This window comes from Dendronephthya gigantea, unplaced genomic scaffold (assembly GCF_004324835.1).
Source record: "Dendronephthya gigantea isolate DGI-Jeju-01 unplaced genomic scaffold, DenGig_1.0 000282F, whole genome shotgun sequence".
NCBI classification, from domain to species: Eukaryota; Metazoa; Cnidaria; class Anthozoa; order Malacalcyonacea; family Nephtheidae; genus Dendronephthya; species Dendronephthya gigantea.
Genome location: NW_021163292.1, coordinates 60,972 through 84,951, shown reverse-complemented (window position 1 = coordinate 84,951; position 23,980 = coordinate 60,972). Strand labels below are relative to the sequence as shown.

The following is a 23,980-nucleotide window of genomic DNA, read 5'->3' as shown; positions in this document are numbered from 1 at the left end:
GTCAAGTTCGTTCTTGCGGATCGGTTTTGCTGATATAACAAAGTAACAGTCGCATGTTTTTCATTTTCCTGAATATAGTCTAAACTTTAGTTCACTTTTTCATACCCATGCAGAAATGAATATGTGATCAGACGATGTTACATATTTGTGTTTTCGAAAAGTAAAGGCGTTTATAAAATGTAATCAAAACGTTCGTTTACACCCGAATTTGTGCATGGACCGCATTGTTATATTATTATTTTCATTATTGTTATTATTGTTATCATTGTAAGTCATTACTAAAATTAGACGCCTGTTCTGGGGCCGGTTGTATCAAGCCCGTTTAGCTTAAACGGTGGATGAGTCAACTTGAATTCTATGCACTGAATAATTAGTTATAAACAGTATCTTTGCATGTATTAAACTCAAAAACATTTAGTTCGCTTGTTAAATAAAACGATAAACTTGCTTTCTATTTTGAACTTAAAGCTAAACGGGCTTGATACAACCGGCCCCTGGCGTTAACTCCGCGCACTGCAAAAAATTCTGAGTAAAAATAACTCAATCTATTGAGTAAATGAATGCACCCAGAGTTACTCAGGATATGGAGTAAATTGTACTCTTATTGTTTACTCAAATTTACGAGTAACGTCTACTCAAAGTCAAGGGCACCTAGAACTCAAATAAAAGAGTAAAAGTTACTCAAAAATTGAGTTGTAGTTACTCAAATAAAATGCACCCATTATAACTCTTTAAATTGAGTAAAAGCCTTAATTACTCAAAAATTGAGTAAAACTACTCAAAACAATGATTCTATTTTACTCAAAAAAGAGGTAAAACCTACTCAGATTACTCGATCAACACTTATACTATAGGGGTTTACTAAATTTTCGATTACAACGGCAAGCTCAAAGGCTTTAGCTATAGTAATTGTGAATAAATGTGCCTTTTTCACGTTTTCCTTGAATACGGCTGAAATAAAAATACATCTATACGTCTGAAGGTATAAAAATTAAATGTTTATTTAGTTATTTAATCGTATATATACATCAGTTATAAAGTGTCTAATTTGTTAACAAAATCTAAAACAGAACCTGGTAACTTTTTTCCATCCAGAATACTTAAAACACATTTTTGTACAAATAAACAAAACTGGTTGAATCCAACTGGATATTCAAACATAAAAGAATAGTTCACAGCCATATATACCACAACTGCATCCAGCAACATTCCTTGTACGGTACAAATAACGGTTTTCTCTGCAACCACAGCCTTCTCCCCAAGATCTTGCAACTCTCCCTTCACCAATATCTTTGGATGCACCTCATCCATTTCACTTGCCACCTTTTCAAAATTTGAACCTTCCTGCAAGGAAAAGGAGCAGGCTATGTTAGCATCCAACAAATATATAATCTAATAATATAATGTATATAGAGAGAGAAAGAGAGAGAGAAATGTAAAAAAGTATACTTACTGGGATAAACTGGATGAAGCTGCTTAGGTCATTTTTGCCAGACTTTTGCAGCAGTAGGGCAGCCAGTAAAAGAGCGACGTCTGATATTTCATCTATATAAAAGTTAAAAAAATAAAAAAGCATGAGAAAACTAAGGTCAATCAAATTCTTGTAATATATTGTAATATATTGCACCAATGAAAATTTAGCGTTAACATATAAACATAGTGTACCCACAAACTGATAGTTTATGAAAAAAGTTTTGCATGTATGCAGTACCATGCCAAATTACCTAAGTAGTGCATGCATGTAGGATGATACACCATATTTAAATGTTTCAATTAGAACTGTTTGATTGAAAATGCTAAAGGTAATTGAGATTTGGAAAAATCATGAACTATAGAAGGCAATCTGGGTTTGCCAAGTAGCTTTAACAGCAGAATAAATAGCATGAAAATAGATAAACTTACCATCTGAATTTTCAACCTCCTGGTCACAGGAGTCATCATTCTCTAGCAACTTCAGATATTTCTTCACCTGCTCATAACACTTGGCTTTCTTTGACATTTTGGCAAGGAGGAGTACTTTGTTGGCCATTTGAGAGAAGTTTGCCTTAAACTGCTCAGTGATGCTGGATTTGACTGCCAAAATCCTCTCAAATTCAGAAACAATCTAAAAATACACCACATTTTCAACAAAATAGTAATAATATACAAAAGTGAGGTAAAATATTTGTATATTTAAATGGATGGATTAATTGCAAAAGGTCTCTATAATAAAATATTATCTTTGACAGCTGGAACCAAACAACTAAAAAACACCATGACAAAACCAAATATTAAATAAGATTTAATCATAACTGTTCAATCAGGAGATGCTTCCTTCCTTAAAAAAACCCTGTTGCATCATATACACATACAAGACATATATATTCATATACATTTATAAAAATTAATATGCCACCTTACCTCCTTGCTCGTGAAAAGTGTTGGATACTCATGCCTAATTTCAGCCAAAGGCCTCTTCTCATTGATAAACCTCCTCCGGTGGGGAAATGTGCGGTCCATCCTTGATTGTATTTTCTCTAAGTTAGGGCTTCTCTTGCGGGATTCATTCTTCATGAAAGCAACATGTGCTTTGATTGATGCCTCATCTTCTCCCTCAGGATATGGTGGCTCCCAATTTATTCCTCCTCTTCTGAGAGACTTCTTTACAACTTTAGTGTCAGAGTCCACTGACTTTCTCTTTCGTTGAAGAACCAACGGGTCCTGTGCGTGCTTTCTTTCATTCCTAAATTTTTCGTAAATTTGAGAATACCAAGAATCCTGCAAATATAAAAAGGAATTTTGAATCAGTGCATAGGGCCATTTCAATATCTATTTACTAGATATAACTTACATAGCCAGATCCTATGCCCTTATCTTGCAAAAATGGATAGTCTTTTATAATTTGTTGACAGATCTGTGTAATTTGGTCTCTTGTCTTTTTCCCTTTTTTTCTTTTTTCCCCTTTTTCTCTAGTTCTCTTTTTTCTAACACACTTTTGCATGATGATGCATTTACTTCTGAAAGATTTCCAGTTGATCATTTTAAAGTATATTTAACAGTAATTTCAATGTGTATTAATTATACATGTGGTAAAGGTCTAAAGTTTGATTTCCCAATTAGGTATAGTTAGTATATTGAAGGTAAATAAATAAAAATGCTTATATTTTCACGAGTTAAAAGTTTTCTGAAATTGCTTCCATATAAACAATGAAATAGCTACTAACCTACGTCGAATTCCTCTTTACTTGAACACTCTTTATTTACCTATATAAAACATGAAAGACTTTGGAATTTATAATGTTTTGTAACAGAAAAAATTAATAATTCATGAACTTACCTCTGGTCGATCTGCCATCTTTACTTCGTATAACAAGAGTACAAAGCCCATGCATCTCAAACACGTGTTCAAACAACGTTCTCAAATGTCCCGTTGTGTTCCCCAAGAGTACAAATCCCAAGTCACCCAGCTAAAAAAACCAACATTACCGCAACTCGACGGTTGATGGCAGCCGTGATCGGTTCAAGATTGTCTCATATCTTCGACCCAATCTCCAACGGTCTACAGTGTACCTCTGGTCTGACAGCCAGATCGTTCTACATTGGCTATCGTCAAGTCGAGAAATGAACAGGTTCGTCTCCAACAGTGTAAAAGAAATCAAATCTGCCACCACTGACATTCCCTGGCGCTATTGTCCATCAGCTGAGAACCCCGCAAACCTCCTTAAACTAGGTATACGCACCAGTGACCTAGTGACCTATACAGATCAACCCTGTGGTCTCACGGTCCCGTACGTTTGACTAACCAACACATCTAAATGACCATCGTGGAACATCTCGTCCGTTACTCTCCAGACTAACACAGAAAGCCAGCCTGAAACCTCCTCCACCCTGACAACCACGTTAGATCCGACTGAACCCATAGAACGTGGCATCGTCAGTAAACATCATCAAATTGACCAATGGACCTTTTGCATTATAGACATTTTTTATCTATGCAAGATAATCCAATAAAATCACCACAGCTAAAACGAGCGTACTGAAATTAGTAGAAATGCAAAGTTTGGTTGCGAAATGTCATAAGATGCCGATAATATGGCTTTGCAAAGTTTGCTAATTTGTATACTTTAGTTTAACGCACGGAAATTGCTACCACATTCGGGCCAAAAATGGTAGCAATTTGCGTGCGTTAGACTAAAGTATACAAATTTGCAAACTTTGCAAGGCCATATTTTCCGTATTTTACGACATTTCGCAACCAAACTTTGCATTTTCACTAATTTTGGTACGCTCTTTTCAGCTATGGTGATTTTATTGGATTATCTCGCATAGATCAAAAAGTTGCCTATAATGCAAAAGGTCCATTTGCAGTACACTTCCAAGATTAATCCGTGTAACAGCATGGGTGTTACGATTTCTTAACATCCTCAGGAAGAAAGCTGACAGCGGTCCTTGGTCCACTTTGGAATTACAGGCAGCACACAAACTTTGGATTCTAGGCTGTCAATCAATTGTGTATTCCAAAGAACTTGTTAATTTGAAATCAAAGACAGCTGATCGGCTACCACTGGTCAGACAACTTCGTTTTTTCGTTTTCGAAGACTTCTACGTTCCGGAGAAAGTATACATAACGCACCCTTTCAAGAGTCGACAAAGTTTCCTATCCCACTCCCCCAAAACCACCACCTAACACAACTGATCGTAGAAGCCGGACATAGCAGAAATACTAAACTCCACCCTCACCTATCTTCTTCAGAAATACTGGGTACCAGCAGCCCGACAATACGCATCATTCATCGCTGTGTACATGTCGAAAGGTCATCAGCTAATCGTACAAGAACCCCGACCTACCACCACTACCAGCAATCCGCACAACCGATTCGCATCCGTTTACAGTCACTGGAGTTGACTTCACCGGCACAATCTACGTGAAATCACCCGAAGGTTCACTCAAAGTCTGCATCTGCTTGTTCACCTGTGCCAACATCCGGGCCATCCACCTCGAAATAGTTAATGATCTATTAGTACCCACCTTCATGGAAGCCTTTCGAAGGTTTTCCAATCGCAAGTCACTTCCCACAATAATGGTATTCGACAACGCTTCAACTTATGAATCAGCAGCAGAAGAATTGAAATTTTTGTTTAAATCACCAATTCTAGAGGAACGTCTTAGTAAACGAGCCGTGCAGTGGAAATTCATGGTCAAACGTGCTCCGTGGCATGGTGGATTTTGGGAAAGACTAATCGGTATGACCAAACTTACCCTGAAGAAAGACCTTGGCCGATGAACCGTCAACCTATTCAAACTAAAACCATCATCACAGAAATCGAAACAATATTGAACGACCGCTCACTAACCTTCGTTTCATCCAACATCGAAGATGAACAACCCTTGACTCCTTACCATCTCCTTTACGGTCGTAGAATAATAGGATTACCACACCCTTTAATCGCTGAAGACGAATGGTCCGATTCAACCTTCGATGAAGAACCAACCTTAGTTCAACACCTTGCGAAAAGGAGAACTGATTTAATCCACCACTTCTGGAACCGCTGGCGGAAAGAATATCTGACATCACTCCGCAAATTCCACAAGGCAACAAAAACAAACAAAATTTCTATCAAGGCGGGCGACGTTGTCCAGTTACATGACGATACAAAGCGTATCAACTATAAATTAGCTGTCGTTGAAAGTCTCATTTATTCATTACTGGCAAAGATGGATTAGTCCGTGCAGCAAACATCAGAACGAGCAAAGCCCACACTAACCGTCTAATTACAAAGCTGTACCCACTCGAGGTTGCCTTGATAACAAGAAGTAATCCTGATGAAAGCTATGTACCTCCAACCCGCGCGGAAAGTATCGCGAATAGTCCATTGATTTACGTAACCCCAAAGAAGCAAGGACGAACAGCAGCTCGCGAAGCAAAGAAGAAGATCAAGGACTGGACAGGTGAACTCTTGCGCGTCCCGGAGGATGTCCCGGATTAGCGACAGTACAGTTATATTTAAGATATAGTTCAGTAGGACATGTTACGGTAGCAATAGTCTCTGAACCTTATTGGTTAACGTTAAGGAAAGGGCGGGAATGAGCAGTTTTGATTGTGGACATTGACTCAAGTAGGAACTGTAATTGTAACCCTTGTCGCTGTTCTTTTATGCCAATGATTATACAACACACAGGATATATAGAAATCCACTGCGAAGTTCTTTTAACTATTACAACATATCTGACAGGCGAGTTACAATCAAAGAAAAGCTTGTCTTTTCGCTTCTTTGTTATTCGAAAGAACCTTTGGTACAAGTTCTCAGTTGTTTGCGGCAATCACAACGCAATTTCCAGATTAATATTCATAACAACACCCAACAATCGGGAGAATCTCGGCCCTCGGATTCAACGGAACACAACTGTCAGCACAATATACTGTTTAATTAACTGTCAACTTTCGCTCGCTGTGAATACTTTATTTGATGAATATTTCACTATCGTTTACCTGGCTTTTCCTTTCAACGGTTATATTATAAACCACAAACTTTACTCAACTTAAAAGATTTATCACGAAGAAGCAGTTTTTAATTTTAAACATTTTCCGGCATTTATTTTGTCTTAAACTACATGAAATGCAATGACATCTAATTTTCTCGTGTTCTACAACAATATGCAACACCATAGCTGGCTGAATTAATGGTATAAGTCAATAGCCGACTATATTTCATATGTCAGAAGTGAATTGCATGGATGGAACAAAAATGGATTGCGTGAACAGACCTTAAAATATTCTTTAGAAATGAATAACCAATTGGAAATTAGTCCGTCTAATGACTTACCCTAGCTGAAAACGCAACTGGCTGAAAAATATATCAAGTGTACATCATCAACTAACGAACTCGAACTGAGGGCCTTCGTCACAAAACCTCATTGTCTCGCACGAAATTTCCCCTGGGTAAATTAACCCGCATTGTTTTGGAATTGATAGTTAATCCCATGCCCCCAAAGTTGCAGGAAGATAATGGGGCGAAACGGACAAAAAAGACTAGGCGCGAGAATAGTTAAGAGTGGTTGAGAAGAACATTTTTTGTTCGACATAGTGTGTTTCAAGAATAAACGATTTCTTTTTTAGCATTTTTGACTTGTTTTGTGCCGGGTGGATTCAAAATCTTCTGACTGGTTAAGACTGTTCAAATTCGTGAACACGCATCGTCAAGGCATCATCATTGAACTAGTAAATTAATAAAAATTATGCCCTGCAAAACGGAAAACGAAATGATTTTCATTTTCTTTAACCCCTTCTTGCAAATATTTTTGTTTGCATATCGCTTCCGCTCATATAATTTACAGTTTATATCAAGATACAGCCTTTGACCCTGACATTAGTCTACCTGTATGGATACAATATAATTATATGACCGAATTCGTTCTAACGCAAGCGGTTAATCTTTGAAAATTTTCCAATTTCATGCACAGGAGTTTAAAAATTAAATAGGAAATTGAATATTAATACATGGCCTGCTACAATGAAAAGGAAAACAATAAGTAAATTTTGAATATTTCACTTTCATTTTTATTTTCTTTAACTTGTCTTGAAATATTTTCAAATTTGATACAAACATTTGTTCGTCATTGAACTATGTCTACACGCGGGAATTAGTCGCTCAATTGCAAAATTTTTGTAATGAAAGAGCGTTGTTTTACAAGAGAAGCCTTTATAAAAGACGCACACTCAGCGAATCTATGGTCGATAACTCACGTTAACATCTGTGCATCTAACGAGTCGTTGCTCTCGCCATCGGTAAAAGATTCAAATCACGTCAGTGCCAACGATAGCGAATACCAACGATTAATATTCTAAAAACTCCCTGCCGCTTTTCTTCTAAAAGTCATCAACTAGCTCTAAAAATGATCCATGAGGTCTGAAAAGACTAATTCAAGCGAAACATCACAATCGGAAAATATTATTACGGCATTTTGGAGTAATATATATTGCAAATCATGATTCGTGGCTTACAATTTCACTTCCAATTTATTCCGGCCTCAGCTCGGTTTTTTCCTATGCTAGAAAAGAACCGAATTATGCGGACGTTAGGTATGGCCTCAACAATTCAACGGACAATCACAATGAATATAGATGATAACAAGGAAATAGTAAGTATAGAGATCTTGTTTAGATAGTAACTCATTATGTAGGTTTTCGTAGAATCGATAACCACATTATCTCATTAAAAATAATTTCCAACAAGACTTGGTATTTCATAGCATAATTTTAAAACAGTTCCTAGAACTTATAGTAAACTATTTTAGTTGTTGGAGGGAGACATGTACATATATTTATGTGATGCCGGATTGATTTTTCAGATTATATAATATCATAAAGCATTGCTTTTAAGGTTAGTGACATAAGTAAAGAAAATATACAAGATTAAGCCCCCTCATGCATGCAATAGGTGTCTCGCACAGCCTTTGCTGGCAATGTTAACACGTTAACCGCTCAAGCTCTTTCCAAGAAACTCGCTATAATTACGAGATTGCCAATTGGTCATTTTATTTTATAAAACAGTATAATCATACAGGGTGAGTAAAACCTGGCGTCTATTCATGATCATACGCAAATTGGCCGCATAGCGCTATATATGCGCATTGGCCGCATGCTGTTATTCAACACGAATGAATTAATTAATACATGCATGTATTTGGTAATTAAAGTATATTAAACTCGTATGAGATATAATAAAACTGTCGATAAATCCGTTCTGTTTGACACAAGGATATAATTATCTAAATTAATTGGTCTCATAAGACTTAGTTGAAAGTAGAAGTATAGGGCCTATAGGCATCGCTGCATCATGTCTTTTTATCTCGCCTGATAGCTGCTTGGCTGGTCATATGTATCAAAATTGCTGTTGAAAAAACCTCTACAGTACAGATACGTATCAACGTACGTTTACCATAACTTTGCATGTAGCGAATTGAGAAGAAACAAATATATAATATAAAAGCCATCATCATCCCGGCCTGAATAGTCAGTTCAGATTTATATTCAGATTTTTATCTATAACTACAAATACATGCACACATTTGTGCAAAATTTATTAATTGTCATCAAACATATTAATAATCACCAAATATATTAATAATTTCCATATAATTTATTTATTTTTTGTGAACTCTTGGTGTCTTTAAACTTTTCTGATATACCGCGGTGTGTTTTCTAAAGCCAAATGATTTTGTACTTCATAACAAAACAGACCACATATAAAAATCATTGAAATATTTCTTTTGAACTGCGCTGAATTGAAGGTTTATTATCAATATAATATGACGTCAATTTAATATGATGTCATGAGGCGTCTCGACAAAATGAGTTAACATGGGCAAAAGAGCGAAAATTTTAAATTGTAGTATATAAATACAGTTAAAATCACTAGATTTACTTAAAATCTTCCAGTGCCGAAGCCATAGGAAATGAAGGACACTTCTGATTGCTTGATTTTTATACTCAGATCAGTAGGTTACTGCTCATATATAACGTACCTGAAAATAAAATGGAAAAATAGCAACTACACCTAACATAAATAGTTCGGCATATAGCGGTACCCGAATCAGACTCACGAATGCGTTGATTGGTATCTTTATCTTTCCAAGAGTTCTGTCTTAAACCTGTCTTGCGGCCAGTATATCGCATATAATCTTACTTTTTAATCCGTTCCGGATGAGCGAGCCAAATCGACACCATTATCTGTTGTTTGAATTGCATTCGACCCGACCGAAATGCGACCCTTATGCGTTTCTTAATCCACAATTCCTTTGTGTCGAAATGCTTGTCTGAATGTCGTGTTGGACACAAAGGTCTTACTGATCACTGATGGTCAAATTAGCTAGTCGTAAAATCGTTGAAAATTTGAATACCAAATTAGGCATGCCGCATGCATCAGTTCTTGTGTTTTGATCTGCTCATATTACATATAATTTGTTGGGATTTGGGAAGGAACGTCCTGTATAAACTGGCACGTTGAGTTTATCGTTTTGAGATTATCGTTTAATAAAATGTCTAATGCTGTTCAGATAAAGACTAAGCATTGCAAAGTTCAAACAACCTTTGGATACAAACAAACCAAGCTAAACCTCGACAGTCAAAGCAATAAACAAAGTGATGAAAGCAAGGCAAAGGGCGAATATAAAAAATCGAAGCGACAGCAAGACTCTTCGGGAAAAGTCTGTAGTCAGGCAGAGCCTATGAAAAGCGAGAAAGAAGTAGTTCACGAGGTCCCTGCCATTGTAACTTCACCAGAGATCAGAAGAGTAATGGTCAAAGAAGGTGTTACGAAAGTTGTTATTGACCTTGAGACGACTTCCCGAGGTATATGATTTTAATACAGAACTGCGTTCACACGGTAGCGGAACCTCTTAATTGTCACGATATCTTCGTTTACCTATATGAAGCAACGATTATTAATTAGCAAATGTTTATTAATTTGATAGATTTGGTATACTTATTCGGATCTCGAGCTATCAATACAAATGCCGGCACGTGCCGTGCCGATAAATTGAGTGGGGCTATAAACGCAATATGAGAAGAAACGCATTTGAGCCCGCGAAGCCCGTTTAAGGCCGAGACACTCCGCATGCGATTTTCCAACGCGACGCGATTTTTAGGAATTTTTCAGTTTTCAAAATCTGCTAATTTTGACAATGTTGTCATATTCTTGGTAATTACTGAATGATAGTACATTTCTACCTATCTGGTACCCATATCTCTCAAAATGTTCGTTAAGAATTCAAATTATTAGCTTCTGCATGAAAATGAAAAATTCGCGTTGCGCGTTGTATTAATCGCGTCTAGTGTGTGTGGGCTTTGGCATTATCCACGGGCGGGTTAAAATCGGGCTGTCAATCGGTTGGCATGTTCCTCGCGTATATATATCACATTCCCTGAATAGCTATACAGTTCTACCTCATTTGAATTAATAATTTTTAAAATCAGAACAGAATTTTTCAAATTTGTTTTTGAGGCTTTTTTCATTACAAAATAAAGTACAATAACATCAATTTCCCATACTTTTTTGCAGCGGAAGACGCTGAAATATGCCAAATCGCAGCTACAGATGGGTCAGACGAGTTCAATATATACATTATTCCTAGAGGATACGTAACATCTGGTGCTACGGCTGTCAATAAACTCCGGAAAAGACGCGGGGCATTATACCAAGGTAGAGAGCGTCTGAAGGCCGTCTATTTAAACCAGGGTATCGCAAGATTCCTAGCATGGCTTAAAATGAAGACACCGAGTTTGCTTATTGCACACAACGGCAGGGCATTCGACGCAAAACATTTGATCAATGCGATCGCCTCGTGCAAGCAGATGTCAGAATTTTCCCAGGCGGTGATTGGATTCTCGGATTCATTGACCGCTTTCCGCGAACTGTTCCCGGAAAGGAAGACTTACAAACAGACAGATTTAGCGAAAGATCTTCTATGCGCAACATATAATGCGCATAACGCTCTTGACGACGTAAGGATGCTTCAGAAGCTTGTATCTAAATTTATAACTAATGACATGCTGTTGAAGCACAGTTTTACGGTCTTCTGGTACCGCGATTATTTATCCTATTCTCAAATGACGCAGGAAAATATGAAAACATTAAAGCCTTTAATCAAGGCAGGAAAGGCTTCTGAAGGAATGGCCGCGAAGATAGCCGGAAGTGGACTGAGAATGAGTCATTTGGAGTTTGTTTACCGAACCGGGGGTGTTGAACGTCTTCGCGAGGTTTTAACTGAGCTCCACGGGGAAAAACCACGCGTGACCAACAATAAAAAAATTCAGGCTGAGATCTGCAGTTTCTTCGAAGAAATCACGAAGGAAGAGAATTTGGAGAATGGACATTCAATTGATACGAAATCATAGAAATTTTCCATACTTTGTTTAAATAAACAGCTTATTATCTTATACGATTAGTAGATTTTACAGCATTATCATCAATCGAAACATATTAAAATGGACCCGAGTTCTACTATATGGTTATGATAACATATTATATCGTATAGGCTACATATTTGGAACTATATTTAACAAGTACTGTACGTGTGTACAACGAAATGCATGTTTGTCCAATTAAGTTTTGAGTTTTTTTAACAAAGGGACTTATACTATGCACACGAATCTCAGACTAAATAATGTTTAAACTTTCTTTATACCTGCGACAAGTTTAGCAATTTCGGCCTTTTAGGCTACCTTTTTTTCCAACAGGGACAGCTGGAAGTGATATAGGTTATAAGTTTGTTCATCACCCGATACAATTAGATGCTAAAGTCGCGTTTACATTACATGCTTTGACCTGGCCTGGACCAAGCCTAGCCGTGTGAACGTTGTTTGTCTGGCCTGGACCTGACGTCTAGCACAATTTTTGTAATGTGATGGGCTTTACCTAGTCCTGACCAATTTTAAACTTATAATAGTATAATCTGTATAGGCTGCATACTACAGGGTGTACCATAAAAACGCAACCTTAATTCCCAGGAGCCTACGATCTTTTTTTATGAATAGAAGGGAGCATATATGAATATTAAGTGGGTTGCAGTTTTTTTATACACCTTGTAGTATTACCACTTTTGGCGTGTTTGGGTCTTGTTTCAAGAGTGTATTTTGTCAATAACGTTGGCTATCCGATGTCAGCGCGAAGAAAGAGGGTGTGAACGTAGCATAATTTTATATTACCTCGCCTAGACCCGGTCCAGGCGAGTTCTAGGCCTCTAGTGTGAACGCGGCGGAGGTGTATCCAAGTCGCTAATTCTGCCTGGAATTGACTTCAACACGCAAAATGTAGTCAAGTGTAGTGTTCATGAAAATGTTGATTTTCCAAGCCTGGCCCACAAAGCTTGAAGAAGGCGTTGTCTGCCCCCCCAACTCCTTCGACAGCTTCCCACTTTTACACCACTGCCAACGATGGAGCGACGTCGTTAGGACAGTGAGAACTTTTGCTTAAGATGGACTTCTGGTGCATGGTGCTTTCTTTGGGGTGGTTGTGATTTGCAGTTCAAAACGAAATACGTGCAATTTCAGAGAGAGAAACAAGAATGGCAGTCCTTACCATGCATCATTTGTGATGGCTCCTTAGCCGATCGTTTTACCACTAATGGACGTGAGTGTTTTTACTTGCCCAGGGAAGCCTTATTTCCACTTTCGTGTTTTGTAGGTAACACACATTTTACGTTTCATATATTTCATTTTATATACGTTGGCAAAACACAATAGGACACAGAACCCTACATTCGTCTAGCGTTTTTTCAAATGAACCACTTCAACAGCTTCGAATAATGTAGCTATATAGAAATATGAGTGTGTACTTGACAGTAAATATGAGCTTTAACGTTGCCTGGCGCTCTATATCCAAACGGATAACGTCGTGACAATGCCCAAAAATTTTGTTTGTAAAAAAGGTCAGGTCACAGTCAGGTTCACCTTTCTTTCAAGCTCGTTTCCTTTTTGTATAACCACTGATTTGTGTATGTCCGTGTGTAAGTGTATAAATTAATTAAAAAAGCCATATTTCCTGATAATATTTTTACTAATACAGCAACTTGACACGAACGTGGTGACAAATATTAAATTTAAAATTACAATGGGGTACATCATTTGTCGAATATATTATAAAAAAACATCACTGACGTGTGCTGACGTGCTCAATAATTATACTAGTAGGTGTATTAGAAAATGTTATACAGATATCATGTAAAATTTTTCCTCGAATACCCATGCATAGTAAAATTAAGAAAAAGAAAGAAACATTGTTAATAATATAATAGTGCCACTCTTTCTTGGCAAGCAACGTCAAGAATTTTTCACCTATATTACCATGCAATAATTAAAACAATTTTATCATACCGCGTCCCATGTGAATGATGCTATATGAAATTATTGTTAATATGTAATATATCGACTTCATCTATAAATTTAGAAAATCGTCTTTCCTACGAAGATACTCGTAAAGGCGATTTTTGCTGTATCTAAAGGGAAATAAGAAAAGAGAATTATTCATGTTACTGGGCTCTAAACAACGACGGGATACCTCACAATAACTGGCTAAACTACGCCGTCAGCATATTAGTGTAAGCGTAGTTTTATATATGTGGGTAATTTAAAAATAATAAACTCAACTAAGTTAACTAACACTTACTCAAGAAAGTCGAAATCAATTGAGGAGAAATTTGCTTGAAGTAATGCCCAGACTCCCCAAAACAAATGCGATACCTAACAGTATATGAAAAACCAATCATTGTCGCACAATAAATCGTTTATGTCTACACCGTAATGTTTGCGGCGATTTTCTTTTTTTCTTACAGATGTGAACAAGTGGACCGTTCATAAATTCTCTAATGTACAAGTTTCTTTGGCTCCACAAAACTATCGAGCCAATCAAACTTTGTGTAAAATTATACTTTCCCCGTTTGACGTCATTATGAAAAAGGTCTATTGCTTCAAAAGATCTATTGCTTATAAAATTATTATTTTATGTTGTTAGCTTAAGCCCCATTTACACTACACTCGATTTATGGGCACGGCACGACTAATACAATGGGTACGTGCGTACCAATTTCATTCGTCCTCGGTTTTTGTATTGGTAGCCTTAACGCTACTAAAATTGGGTACGGGTGCCGTGCGTGCGAATAAATTCCATGTAGTGTAAACGCGGGCTTTAATACAGTAGGGAGGCACTTACCAGCGCAAATTGGTTGACATAAACATATAATTTTTTAATTTGCTCTTCAGTGACTACCTCTCCTGTTCCTAATCAACAAAAAAACAATCATGCGCTTCGTGGGTGTGCATGACATAATTCATTTCATTATAAACTAAATTGCATCCCGCCTCTGTTTAACAAAATTTCGATAAAAATACATTTTTTGTTTCAATTATTTAAGTTTTTTTAAGCTGTTTTCAAGTCTAAAAATTACAGATAAATTTAGTAAATACATCCAAGGTGTTTTTATCTAGATTTTTTCTTCAAGAAACTAGCATAATTTTTGTGTTTCAAGCGACGGTATTAATGTATGCATTATATTTTTTGTCAGAGAGTTGCCAGCCTTAACATAATGATTATACACATTGTGTAAGGGAGCAGTCATTATTAATGCCGGGGGGTGGGCCGGAAGATATTGCTTTACCTGTGGTAAATTTTTCATGGCCCCTCACTATTTCAAGGAAAATATTTATGGCCCCCCCTGTTAGATCAACTAACTTTTCATAGCCCCCCCCCCCCCGCTTGTGTTTATATGTAATTACTATTCTATCAAAATATTTTAAAGACACTTTTTTGCTCCAGCAGAAAATTCATTAAAATTCCTTGCAGAAAAAATTGAGGATATCAGTGTTTTTGTAAAGGATTGCAAACAGTTGAAGGGTAATCTTTTTAACCAGGAAAATTATGTTCTTCCATGGAAAGCGAACGAGTTATTGTTTTTGGAAAGAGCTGCTGCAGAAGCTAATTCAGTGGAAATACAATTGGCTAAAATCAAGGGTGATGTGCAGGAGAAGTTTGACCATCTAAAAAGAAGAGTGCCTGTGGATATTGCTTCTAATTGTGAAAGTAGCCGCTCCACAAGAAGAAAAAAAGAGAACAAACGAAAGCATGATAACTTGTGAACTAGTTCAGAAAGTGGTTAACAGTTATAGTGAAAAGAAAAAGATTGTAGGACCGAAAAAAAAGAGAAAGGTCACAACAAAGAAAAATCAGATGTCACTTCTTACAGCTTTTGGCAACGCCAAAAAATTAAGTGAACATTCATGTACCTCGGATTCTGATTTGGACTAATTAGTATTTTATGCATTTCATTGTTCAGAATTGTTGTTTCATGATTATTGAATAATGCATTAATTTTTGATAGCCCCCCCTACTTCTCTCTGGAATTTTTTGTAGCCCCCCCTAAGTGGTTACAACATTTTTGGTGGCCCCCCCAAATATCTTCCGGCCCACCCCCCGGCATTAATAATGACTGCTCCCTAAGATAGTATGCAGTACCCGCATTGACCGGTTAAAAAGAAATATTGGTGAAACCTAAGTTCTAAATGTCTTGGAGCGAGTATCAACATTAATTAATTAACTCAGTGTCAGTGATAACCGCTTTAGTTCGCTGGAATATTTCTACGAAATAATTTCGATTTACGATTTTCCGATCACAGTCATGCACAGAAAATGACAGTGTATGTATAAAATTCGCCAGGAAAAGTGGAATGGCTTCTTACTTTTTATCTGTTAGCGCGAATAAATTCACCTAGTGGAAAACGGGCTTACGGGAAATGGAATAAAGCATCAAATAATGTCATCTTAGATCAGGCGATAGACCTGAAATCAAAGTCGAAAATAATTTGCATGTCAATGCGAGCTTTAAGAAAACAGCATGAGACAGATGATGCAACTCAGATGACGCAACTCAGATGACGCAACTCAGATGATGCAACTCAGTTAGGCCTGGATTTTTTTAATATATACCTAATACATTGCGGAACATTACAAGTCAACTCAAATAAAGATTGAATATTTTCAATCTCAAATTTATATATAGTAATTACGACTCATTTTACCTTGAACTTTTGCTTTCTCCTCCAAATATATTCTCAACCATCTCATCTGAAATTCTCTACCAGGATATAAACTATAATCTGGATCAATGACAACACCTAAAATCGATCGTTACGGAAACATTTTGTATATGTGGATGTAACAGTCCTGTATGTACAGTATAATTCAGCAGTCATTCTGGATAGTAATTTGTAGATAGTAAGTATATAAATAAAAAGGTTATTCCACATCAATGCGCTCGTGTGCGTTATTACTCGACATGCTAACGAGGGTAAATTACAAAAAAATATGTTCAAGTTATCGAATGCTCACATCTCTCCACGGGGAATTAAGTGTTAACTTTAAATAGGAAAGAAAGTTTAGGCCCTTTGGGACTTTAGTTAGCCGAAAATTAATCATACCTCAACAACTTCGCTAATGCAATGCATATGTATAATCAATGACAATTTTAAAAAGATCATTCAACTTATGACAGAACAACGTACTAAGTTCCATGCTAAATTTAAAACGTTTCATGAATTGGAGAACTTGACGACGAGATGAAAATTTGTGATTTCGACCAATCTCATTTAACGCGCTCGCGTCTTCTCGTTTTTTTCCCATACCTCTAAGAAAATACGATATTCGAGAGTGCAAACACTGTTCTATCATAGTATCAAAAAATTACGCTTGTTAATAGAGGCCAATTCACGAACACCAACGCATTAATTTTTTATTACCTTTTCTTTTAGACACCTTGTATTATGCGATCTTCTCTATTCCATTTCCTAACAGATACTTTCCTACATTGTAAACTTACCTCCAAATTCATTAAAGTGGTTTCCAATGTCAAACGCACTGAAATTATACGCACCATATTCGTAGTCAATAAAAGAAATTTTATCTAAAACAAGGGAAATTGTTGTTGTATTAGGGCAGGTTATCCACTAGCTGTTACATCAAATACTAACTGTCATAATAAAATTCACAACCCATTTATACACAATACAGTTTGCATTTGACTGGCTGAAAATGAATTCGTTTTGACTGTTTGATCTGAAACTGAATGACGTTTGGACTGAAAATGAATTCAGTTTTCATTTTAACGTTTTAAACTTTGCATCAGGCAAGCAAATCCCAGAACAAAGTTTGCATTAGGATCCAAGTAAGGTAGGGATAAAATACGGGTACGGATTGAAAAATGCGAATAAGGGGATAAAATGCGAATCGGGGGATAAAATGCGGATGACGGTTAAAAATGGGAAAAAAAAAACAAAACGATTGTGAAAGCTGGAATTTTCGGTTTCGTGCCAAAGAAACTCTGCACATTTAAAAAGGCATTTCTTTTTCATCGATGTCTGTTTCTTTGGATAATTTCGAGCTCACTATTTCGAGTTCACTATACAAATGGACGGATGACAGTCAAGCCATTAACGGTGATAAAAATCCGTTGATAAGTTGACGACAAGTTGTGAACTAATGCTTTCCGTATGTTTCATTGAAAAAGGAGACGTCATAAAAACAATCATGCATGATCTCTGTGCATTTTCAGGGAGATTACAGATGACATCCTCAGCTATTTCACGTACCTTTTCCCAATTGGGGTGATCATTCAATTCAATATCACTTAAAATTCAATCGCAAATTTCAAGAGAGAGGAACGCACATAAATTGGCTGCACCATTTGTTGGGCGCGACATGTCGGATTTTACCTTGCTGTCTTGCATTTCTGCAGCGAGATGATAGTCGTACCGTTCGATGGCTTTAATCTGGCTGACTGATAAAAGAAGGCAACGAAAGCAATTATTCTCACTTGTGCGAAAGAAATCAAAAAGTTCTGATTTCAATGGTCTTGACATTGGATAGAAATTTGCGCATGAATGAAATACATATTTTCAGTAATATTTCGATATCCTTTGACGCTGTTTTGGATAGTTTGTGAATCAACGGATCCGCTCTTAAGTTTTTTCACTACAACACTTATGGGATGACAATGCTTACTATCTATCCTTTTTATATTTCGCAAGGTAGACAGGACCGAAACTGCTGCAGCCAAGTTTCTTTTTCTTGACTATGTTCCCCATTCAAGTTCAGGGGTTTCCCGTTCTTTTTCTGGCTTTGGAGTGAGCTATGGGAGTTTAAATCTCCCCTTCATGTCAAATTGCCACAATACGGTAATAAAAATTCAGGAGAATATACTATATTTGGGCGTCGTATAATCGTTAACTAAAGACGTAAATCCGCGATGACATCGTATTAAAACTTAATATGTGCCCGGGTTCAAAATGATTTTTTTGTCGTTTCAAAAGTTGTAAATTTCGCTTGAGATATTTCTTAACTTCTGAAACGGAGAAGAAAGCCTTTATATTTTAATATACATAAAGCCCGGGCGGACATCAAATATTCAGTTTTGGTTTTCTGGTATAAGGGCAATGTAAATTAATATTCACCGAGCAATGACCTTAAACAGTGCAAAAAAACCCCTGAATACTTGTTCGATCGTAAGACAAATTCGCAAGTTGGACAAACAGCCATATTTTTACCGCTCATCCGCATTTTCTATCTGCATTTTATCCTCTTATCCGCATTTTATCCTCGCATACGCATTTTCCTATCCGCATTTCCCCATCCGTATCCGCAATTTATCCCTACCCATACTATTATGTGCAAATCTTGAGATATGATACCCAGGTATATATACCCCAATTAAAAACCAAGATACTCCCAAAACCGATGAAAATTTAAAAAAATTTTCACCAGGTCATATCTATCACAATAATTACAAGTAATAAATATAATAAATGAAGAACTCATTTTAGGCAGGTTTACTGCATTCTTAAATTGGGTATATTTAAAAAAAATGATAATGGTGTGCTTTTTATGTCGCTTTTGGAGTACATATATATACCTGTGACCAATTGTATAGAGTAATTGTATAAGTCGACATGTTGATCACCTGACTTTACCAACCACCATGGTGCAAAATGTTTTGCATCAGAATGAGAACAATTGTGGCAATAATATATTGTCTTATTAATGACATAATTTGTACATGAAATCCATGTTTTTAAAAAATAAAATTGAAGATTATTTATAATTACTAGGATTATATAGTTTGGTTTACTAATTATACCTTCATCTTTGTTGTATATGATGTTCTTGACCAGTAAATCATTATGACTGTAAGTTAGAGGCACATCAGCTTCACTAAGCAGGTCTTTGAGAAGTTTCAGTTCATCCACCACATTTATCTTACTTAGAAGTTCCTTTTTGTACCTGCAATAAAAGGTACACAATTAAGGAAAATCATTAACTGTACATCAAAGAAAATTTACCATTTTTAAATTGATCGAGCTCTTAAGTATTTCAATAAAATACAACAACAATAAATCTAAATATATTCCGCGGCATCATAAGCATCCACAGCATGTTAACAGACAACAAAAACAATTGATTTGAGAAAAAAAGATCAACAGCACATTAATATATGCCACCCCCCAATTATCAAGCTTCAGTCTACGTACACCACTGATAGAGTATCCAGTGGGGGCCAGTTGTTCAAAGGTGGGTTAATTAGCACTAAAACCTTGGTTAAATTTCAATCCAATGTATTGGTTTAAGCACTTCTGAACTACTGTTTGTTTTAAAACTTTACCAAATATGCTTCTTGTCCTTCCAAAAAATATTTATGCAAAAACATATTAAACTTTGTAAACAAGTGACTAAAAAATTGATGTAAAGATTTGCTTTAACCCGGCAGGTTAAGCTAACCGGCTTTTGAACAACCAGCCTCAGTAAATATCAATGAGCCATGAAAAATATCAAGATAACTTGAGTAAATACCGTTTTGAAAAGTATCAGAAGTGTTGTATGGCTATACAGTGCCTGCATGCATACTGGGATTTAACTTTATATAAAACTTCTAGAAGAAAACCTTGGCTTTATCTAATTATGTTGATCGAGTAGCAGTCAGCATCATATTCATGATGGTTTGTTTGTAATTAGCAAAATCTTTGTGAGAATAAGCTGACATATTAATTAATGCAATGCTCATATTTCATGGTTATAACCACAAAGCAAAGTGCTACAAAGTGTTTCAACATACTGCATCCAAGGATTTTTTTGTGCAAAAAATCATTAAACTGGTGCAGCATAAATTTCAGATATATTGCAACAGCAAATTCTGTCAAATTCATCAGTTACAATCAAATTATCACAGGCTATATCTTACCCCCAGGGTACAATTAAAAATACCAGACCAATAGGGTATTATGTTAAAAATATGTTAGCAGATGAATTGTAGAGTTTAGAACTTGTCTGCCTTCAAGAATAGTGTTTATATCCTTGTTCTGTTATAGCCCAATGTATGTATAGCATTCACAGTTGTATAGCATTCACAACCATACCAAGAGTTGCCAGTTATTCTATAAGGGCCTCTACCCTGCTGTGAGTTTAATAGGTAAATCCTATATCTGCAAGGGTTTTGCACAACGAACGGGTTCAACTCTTATCTAGCTAGCGTTTCGGCAATCACTAGTATTTGGTGCACTTTATACAGGCAATGCAATTACATCCCAAGTGTAATACTTTATACTACAGCAAGAGTTCCACTTCAGTTAAATATTGCATGCATATAGTGCTGCTCTATATGAATTTATATTAATCTAATAGCGAATACAATGCCCACCTTTCCTGTTTCAAATCATCTTCGAATCTTTCAGGCAGAACACTAAGAAACTTCCCAATCATTTTAAAAACACAAGGCTCGCTAGTTTCAAAATCGCTTGGCAACTCTATCGCGTGAACGCGGGCTAATTTCTTGGCAATCAGTTCACTGAAGTGCTTGTCCGACATTTCCTCTGTCTCAAGTGTTCGACCAGGAATGAAGCCACAGCAATATCCGTTCTCAAAGGTGCCATACAATTTAGGAGCATATCCCTGCGAGTGTAGAAACTCCACATTTATTAGCTCTTGCTTTCTATCGATGAATAATTCTGTTTGATTTCCATATAGTCTGAACATTATAAGATTGCTCTCCGAACCATTTTGCAACATGCAGCCAATTAATTTGTTGCTAATGCCTTCGGTAAAATTCTTAAATTGTAGTTTCCTTCCAGACCACTCTGGCTTGATTTCATAAAGTATTTTGAGGATACTCTGTTCGCTGTCTTCAAATGGAATTGCAAATTCAAAGTGTCTTCGTTTCGTCTTGGTGGCCATCGCGATTCGATTTCAATGGACTGATGACTGTATCGAATATCTCAAATATTTTTTAAAAATACCATATTCAACCATTCTCTGTTACTACATGTGTCAACCACTGACCTATATAGCTCATTGTGTCAGTCAACAAATATTGGCAACATTGAAAACGCCGGGGGAAGAACGCCGAGGGAAAAACGCTGAGGGAAAAACGCCGAGGGAAGAGCGCCGAGGGAAAAACGCCGAGGGAAAAACGACGAGGGAAAAAGGCCGAGGGAAAACGCCGATGGAACCGGGCTATCTTTAAAGGGGGAACGGGGAATCGGGGAACTCGGCAGCAGGGGAAGGGAGGAACTGTGCATGGAGTGGGATGAATAGGGAACAGAGGAAAGGAGGAACTGCGGAGTGGGAGAACTGGGTAACGGGGCAATGCAGAGCAGGGGGATAGAGGAACTGGGGAGCAGGGGAGATGGATAGAAACATGCAGGGGAGAGAATGGGGGAATCAGGAATGGGGAGTGGGGGGAAAGGGAATTCCTCTGTGGCTCTGTTTCTCAGTTCTCCTGCTACCCAGCTCCCCCATTCCCCTGTTCTCCTACTCCCCAGTTCCTCCAAAGTAACACACAAAAGTAACAAAACTGTAAATACTACAATTTCTATTATTCATATGGATCTGATCAGAATTATACATGTGTATAATGTATTATATACACATTAGGAACACATTAGGAAGCAAAATGAAAATTATATACACAGAACAGTTTCTTAATTGAGCAAGGTTATTCCCATATAACCTATGATCTGTTGTATTTTTCATTATATTTTGAATAGATATCACTATTCAATTGAAAATTTGCATGGCAACTAAATGAACACACTTATTGTTTCCACATGATTTTAAAAGTCACACAACAATACCATTATGCTATTTATAGTCTTAATTTTTCCTGAAAGGGATTTATATTATGATTTTTCACTTGGGTAATATAAGAAAGTTTCACAAACCACTTGGCCACACAGGAAGAATATGATCTTTAGTTTTTGACTTGGCATTATGCAAAATAATAACAACATAAATATATATTTGTAATTAAGATTCCAGATCCGTTTTCGCGAACCCGGAGCCACGAGCCCGGAGCTACGAACCCGGAGCTTAGTATCCTGTCATTGATTTCACTAACATTTTCGCTGCAATACTTGCATTAGCAGTTGTGTGCGATACTGACCAAGAGGAATTTCCTGTCGTCTTGCTTCTTCTCGATTGTACATTGCTTGCTGGATAACGGGACGACTGATATCCGCTTTATTCACCGCTTTTAGAGCACTGATAGCCTGTTCGACAATGTTGAGAAAGCCCGGGCTGTAAGGTGGTAATTTTTTCAGCTCTGTGTTTTTCTCGCCAGGATTTTCCGGGTTGTTATTACGCGCTCATCGGGATCGAGGTTGCGTCTTGTGTTGGCAAGCTTAGTCTATTCATCCCACTAAGCATGGCAGAATGAAAAATCAGACCAGAGGTCTGCGAAATAGCAAGTGCTACTGTGAGGTTTCCTCCTCTCTGACCACAAACTTGTCTGCATGCACGTTCCCCATCAACATAGATACAACACGCAATATGATTTGGCAGAATCTACACCTTTGGGGCTGGACAGTTAAGTTCATAATTGTTACACTTGAACACAATTGAATAAATACTGAGGACCAGTGGAACGTAATTGTCCACAAGATTTACAAGGATAAGGAACTCCTTGCACTTGCCAAAGACAGAAAGAATTTCATCCCTAACAAGTGTCCACCCCCCCCCCATAGATAACCCACAGTAGTAATGATATTCTTCAAGGCTTTGCTTTCTTTACCAGTTTAGCCTTTTCCCAAAGAGGAATGAGTATAGATCCGCAAAAATGTGATGGAATAGCAGCAGTACACACTCTCCGGCATTCAGAGAAATATGTAGAGGACCAATGAGAGGGATTACATTCTTCAGAGCTGTGGATAAAGAATTGCATCGTTGTTTGTTTCAACACACAGCACAAACCTAAGACATGTTGCCTTCATGTTTATTCACTAAATTCTGTTCCTCATAAATTTTTAATAAATTTTTGAAAATCTTTCTTAGTTTTTCAGCAACTCTGGGCTTTATAATTATAGAACCTGAACAAACACGGTAGGCACCGACAGATAACACTATGATCGCTGAAAAATAGCGCGGCGGGCATCGCTTATATATATATTGCTTGCCCTTAGGCAAGCAGCAC

General features: G+C 37.0%; 4 protein-coding genes across 4 annotated transcripts; 2 read left to right on the top strand and 2 right to left on the bottom strand.

Annotated features, from left to right (window-relative positions):
* Positions 1–1,032: 1,032 nt before the first annotated feature.
* Positions 1,033–3,997, bottom strand: LOC114541360. Its single transcript, XM_028561299.1, has 5 exons — positions 2,831–3,997; positions 2,401–2,757; positions 1,903–2,104; positions 1,454–1,545; positions 1,033–1,344 (listed from the first exon to the last, which is right to left on the bottom strand). The coding sequence occupies exons 1-5, from the start codon at positions 3,017–3,019 to the stop codon at positions 1,033–1,035; spliced, it is 1,152 nt and encodes a 383-aa protein (XP_028417100.1). The 5' UTR covers positions 3,020–3,997.
* A 305-nt stretch (positions 3,998–4,302) lies between these two features.
* LOC114541347 lies at positions 4,303–12,364 on the top strand. The gene is made up of 3 exons (XM_028561285.1): positions 4,303–8,119; positions 10,037–10,331; positions 11,041–12,364. Exons 1-3 carry the CDS (start codon positions 7,967–7,969, stop codon positions 11,874–11,876), a joined length of 1,284 nt encoding a protein of 427 aa, XP_028417086.1. The 5' UTR covers positions 4,303–7,966; the 3' UTR covers positions 11,877–12,364.
* Positions 5,061–5,967, top strand: LOC114541359. The gene is made up of 2 exons (XM_028561296.1): positions 5,061–5,223; positions 5,696–5,967. The coding sequence occupies exons 1-2, from the start codon at positions 5,061–5,063 to the stop codon at positions 5,965–5,967; spliced, it is 435 nt and encodes a 144-aa protein (XP_028417097.1).
* Positions 12,365–13,535: 1,171 nt separating the features above from the next.
* LOC114541348 (probable ethanolamine kinase) lies at positions 13,536–21,846 on the bottom strand. Its single transcript, XM_028561287.1, has 7 exons — positions 21,215–21,846; positions 19,661–19,803; positions 17,348–17,431; positions 16,551–16,646; positions 14,689–14,756; positions 14,146–14,219; positions 13,536–13,975 (listed from the first exon to the last, which is right to left on the bottom strand). The coding sequence occupies exons 1-7, from the start codon at positions 21,745–21,747 to the stop codon at positions 13,915–13,917; spliced, it is 1,059 nt and encodes a 352-aa protein (XP_028417088.1). The 5' UTR covers positions 21,748–21,846; the 3' UTR covers positions 13,536–13,914.
* Between the last annotated feature and the right edge of the window lie 2,134 nt (positions 21,847–23,980).

What these genes read in the sequence shown, in the direction of transcription:
- LOC114541359 (XM_028561296.1), top strand. Translation starts at nt 5,061, where the DNA reads ATGGTATTCGACAACGCTTCAACTTATGAATCAGCAGCAGAAGAATTG. An exon ending in ATTTTGGGAAAGACTAATCG is followed by an intron (nt 5,224 to 5,695) that starts GTATGACCAAAC and finishes TTACTGGCAAAG; the next exon opens with ATGGATTAGTCCGTGCAGCA.
- LOC114541348 (XM_028561287.1), bottom strand. Translation starts at nt 21,747, where the DNA reads ATGGCCACCAAGACGAAACGAAGACACTTTGAATTTGCAATTCCATTT. An exon ending in GGAGAAAGCAAAAGTTCAAG is followed by an intron (nt 14,757 to 16,550) that starts GTAAAATGAGTC and finishes TTTGTTGATTAG; the next exon opens with GAACAGGAGAGGTAGTCACT. An exon ending in ATGTCAACCAATTTGCGCTG is followed by an intron (nt 14,220 to 14,688) that starts GTAAGTGCCTCC and finishes ATATACTGTTAG; the next exon opens with GTATCGCATTTGTTTTGGGG.
- LOC114541360 (XM_028561299.1), bottom strand. Translation starts at nt 3,019, where the DNA reads ATGATCAACTGGAAATCTTTCAGAAGTAAATGCATCATCATGCAAAAG. An exon ending in CACTTTTCACGAGCAAGGAG is followed by an intron (nt 2,105 to 2,400) that starts GTAAGGTGGCAT and finishes GTGTATTTTTAG; the next exon opens with ATTGTTTCTGAATTTGAGAG. An exon ending in GCTTCATCCAGTTTATCCCA is followed by an intron (nt 1,345 to 1,453) that starts GTAAGTATACTT and finishes TTTTCCTTGCAG; the next exon opens with GAAGGTTCAAATTTTGAAAA.
- LOC114541347 (XM_028561285.1), top strand. Translation starts at nt 7,967, where the DNA reads ATGATTCGTGGCTTACAATTTCACTTCCAATTTATTCCGGCCTCAGCT. An exon ending in TAGATGATAACAAGGAAATA is followed by an intron (nt 8,120 to 10,036) that starts GTAAGTATAGAG and finishes AATGCTGTTCAG; the next exon opens with ATAAAGACTAAGCATTGCAA. An exon ending in CCTTGAGACGACTTCCCGAG is followed by an intron (nt 10,332 to 11,040) that starts GTATATGATTTT and finishes ACTTTTTTGCAG; the next exon opens with CGGAAGACGCTGAAATATGC.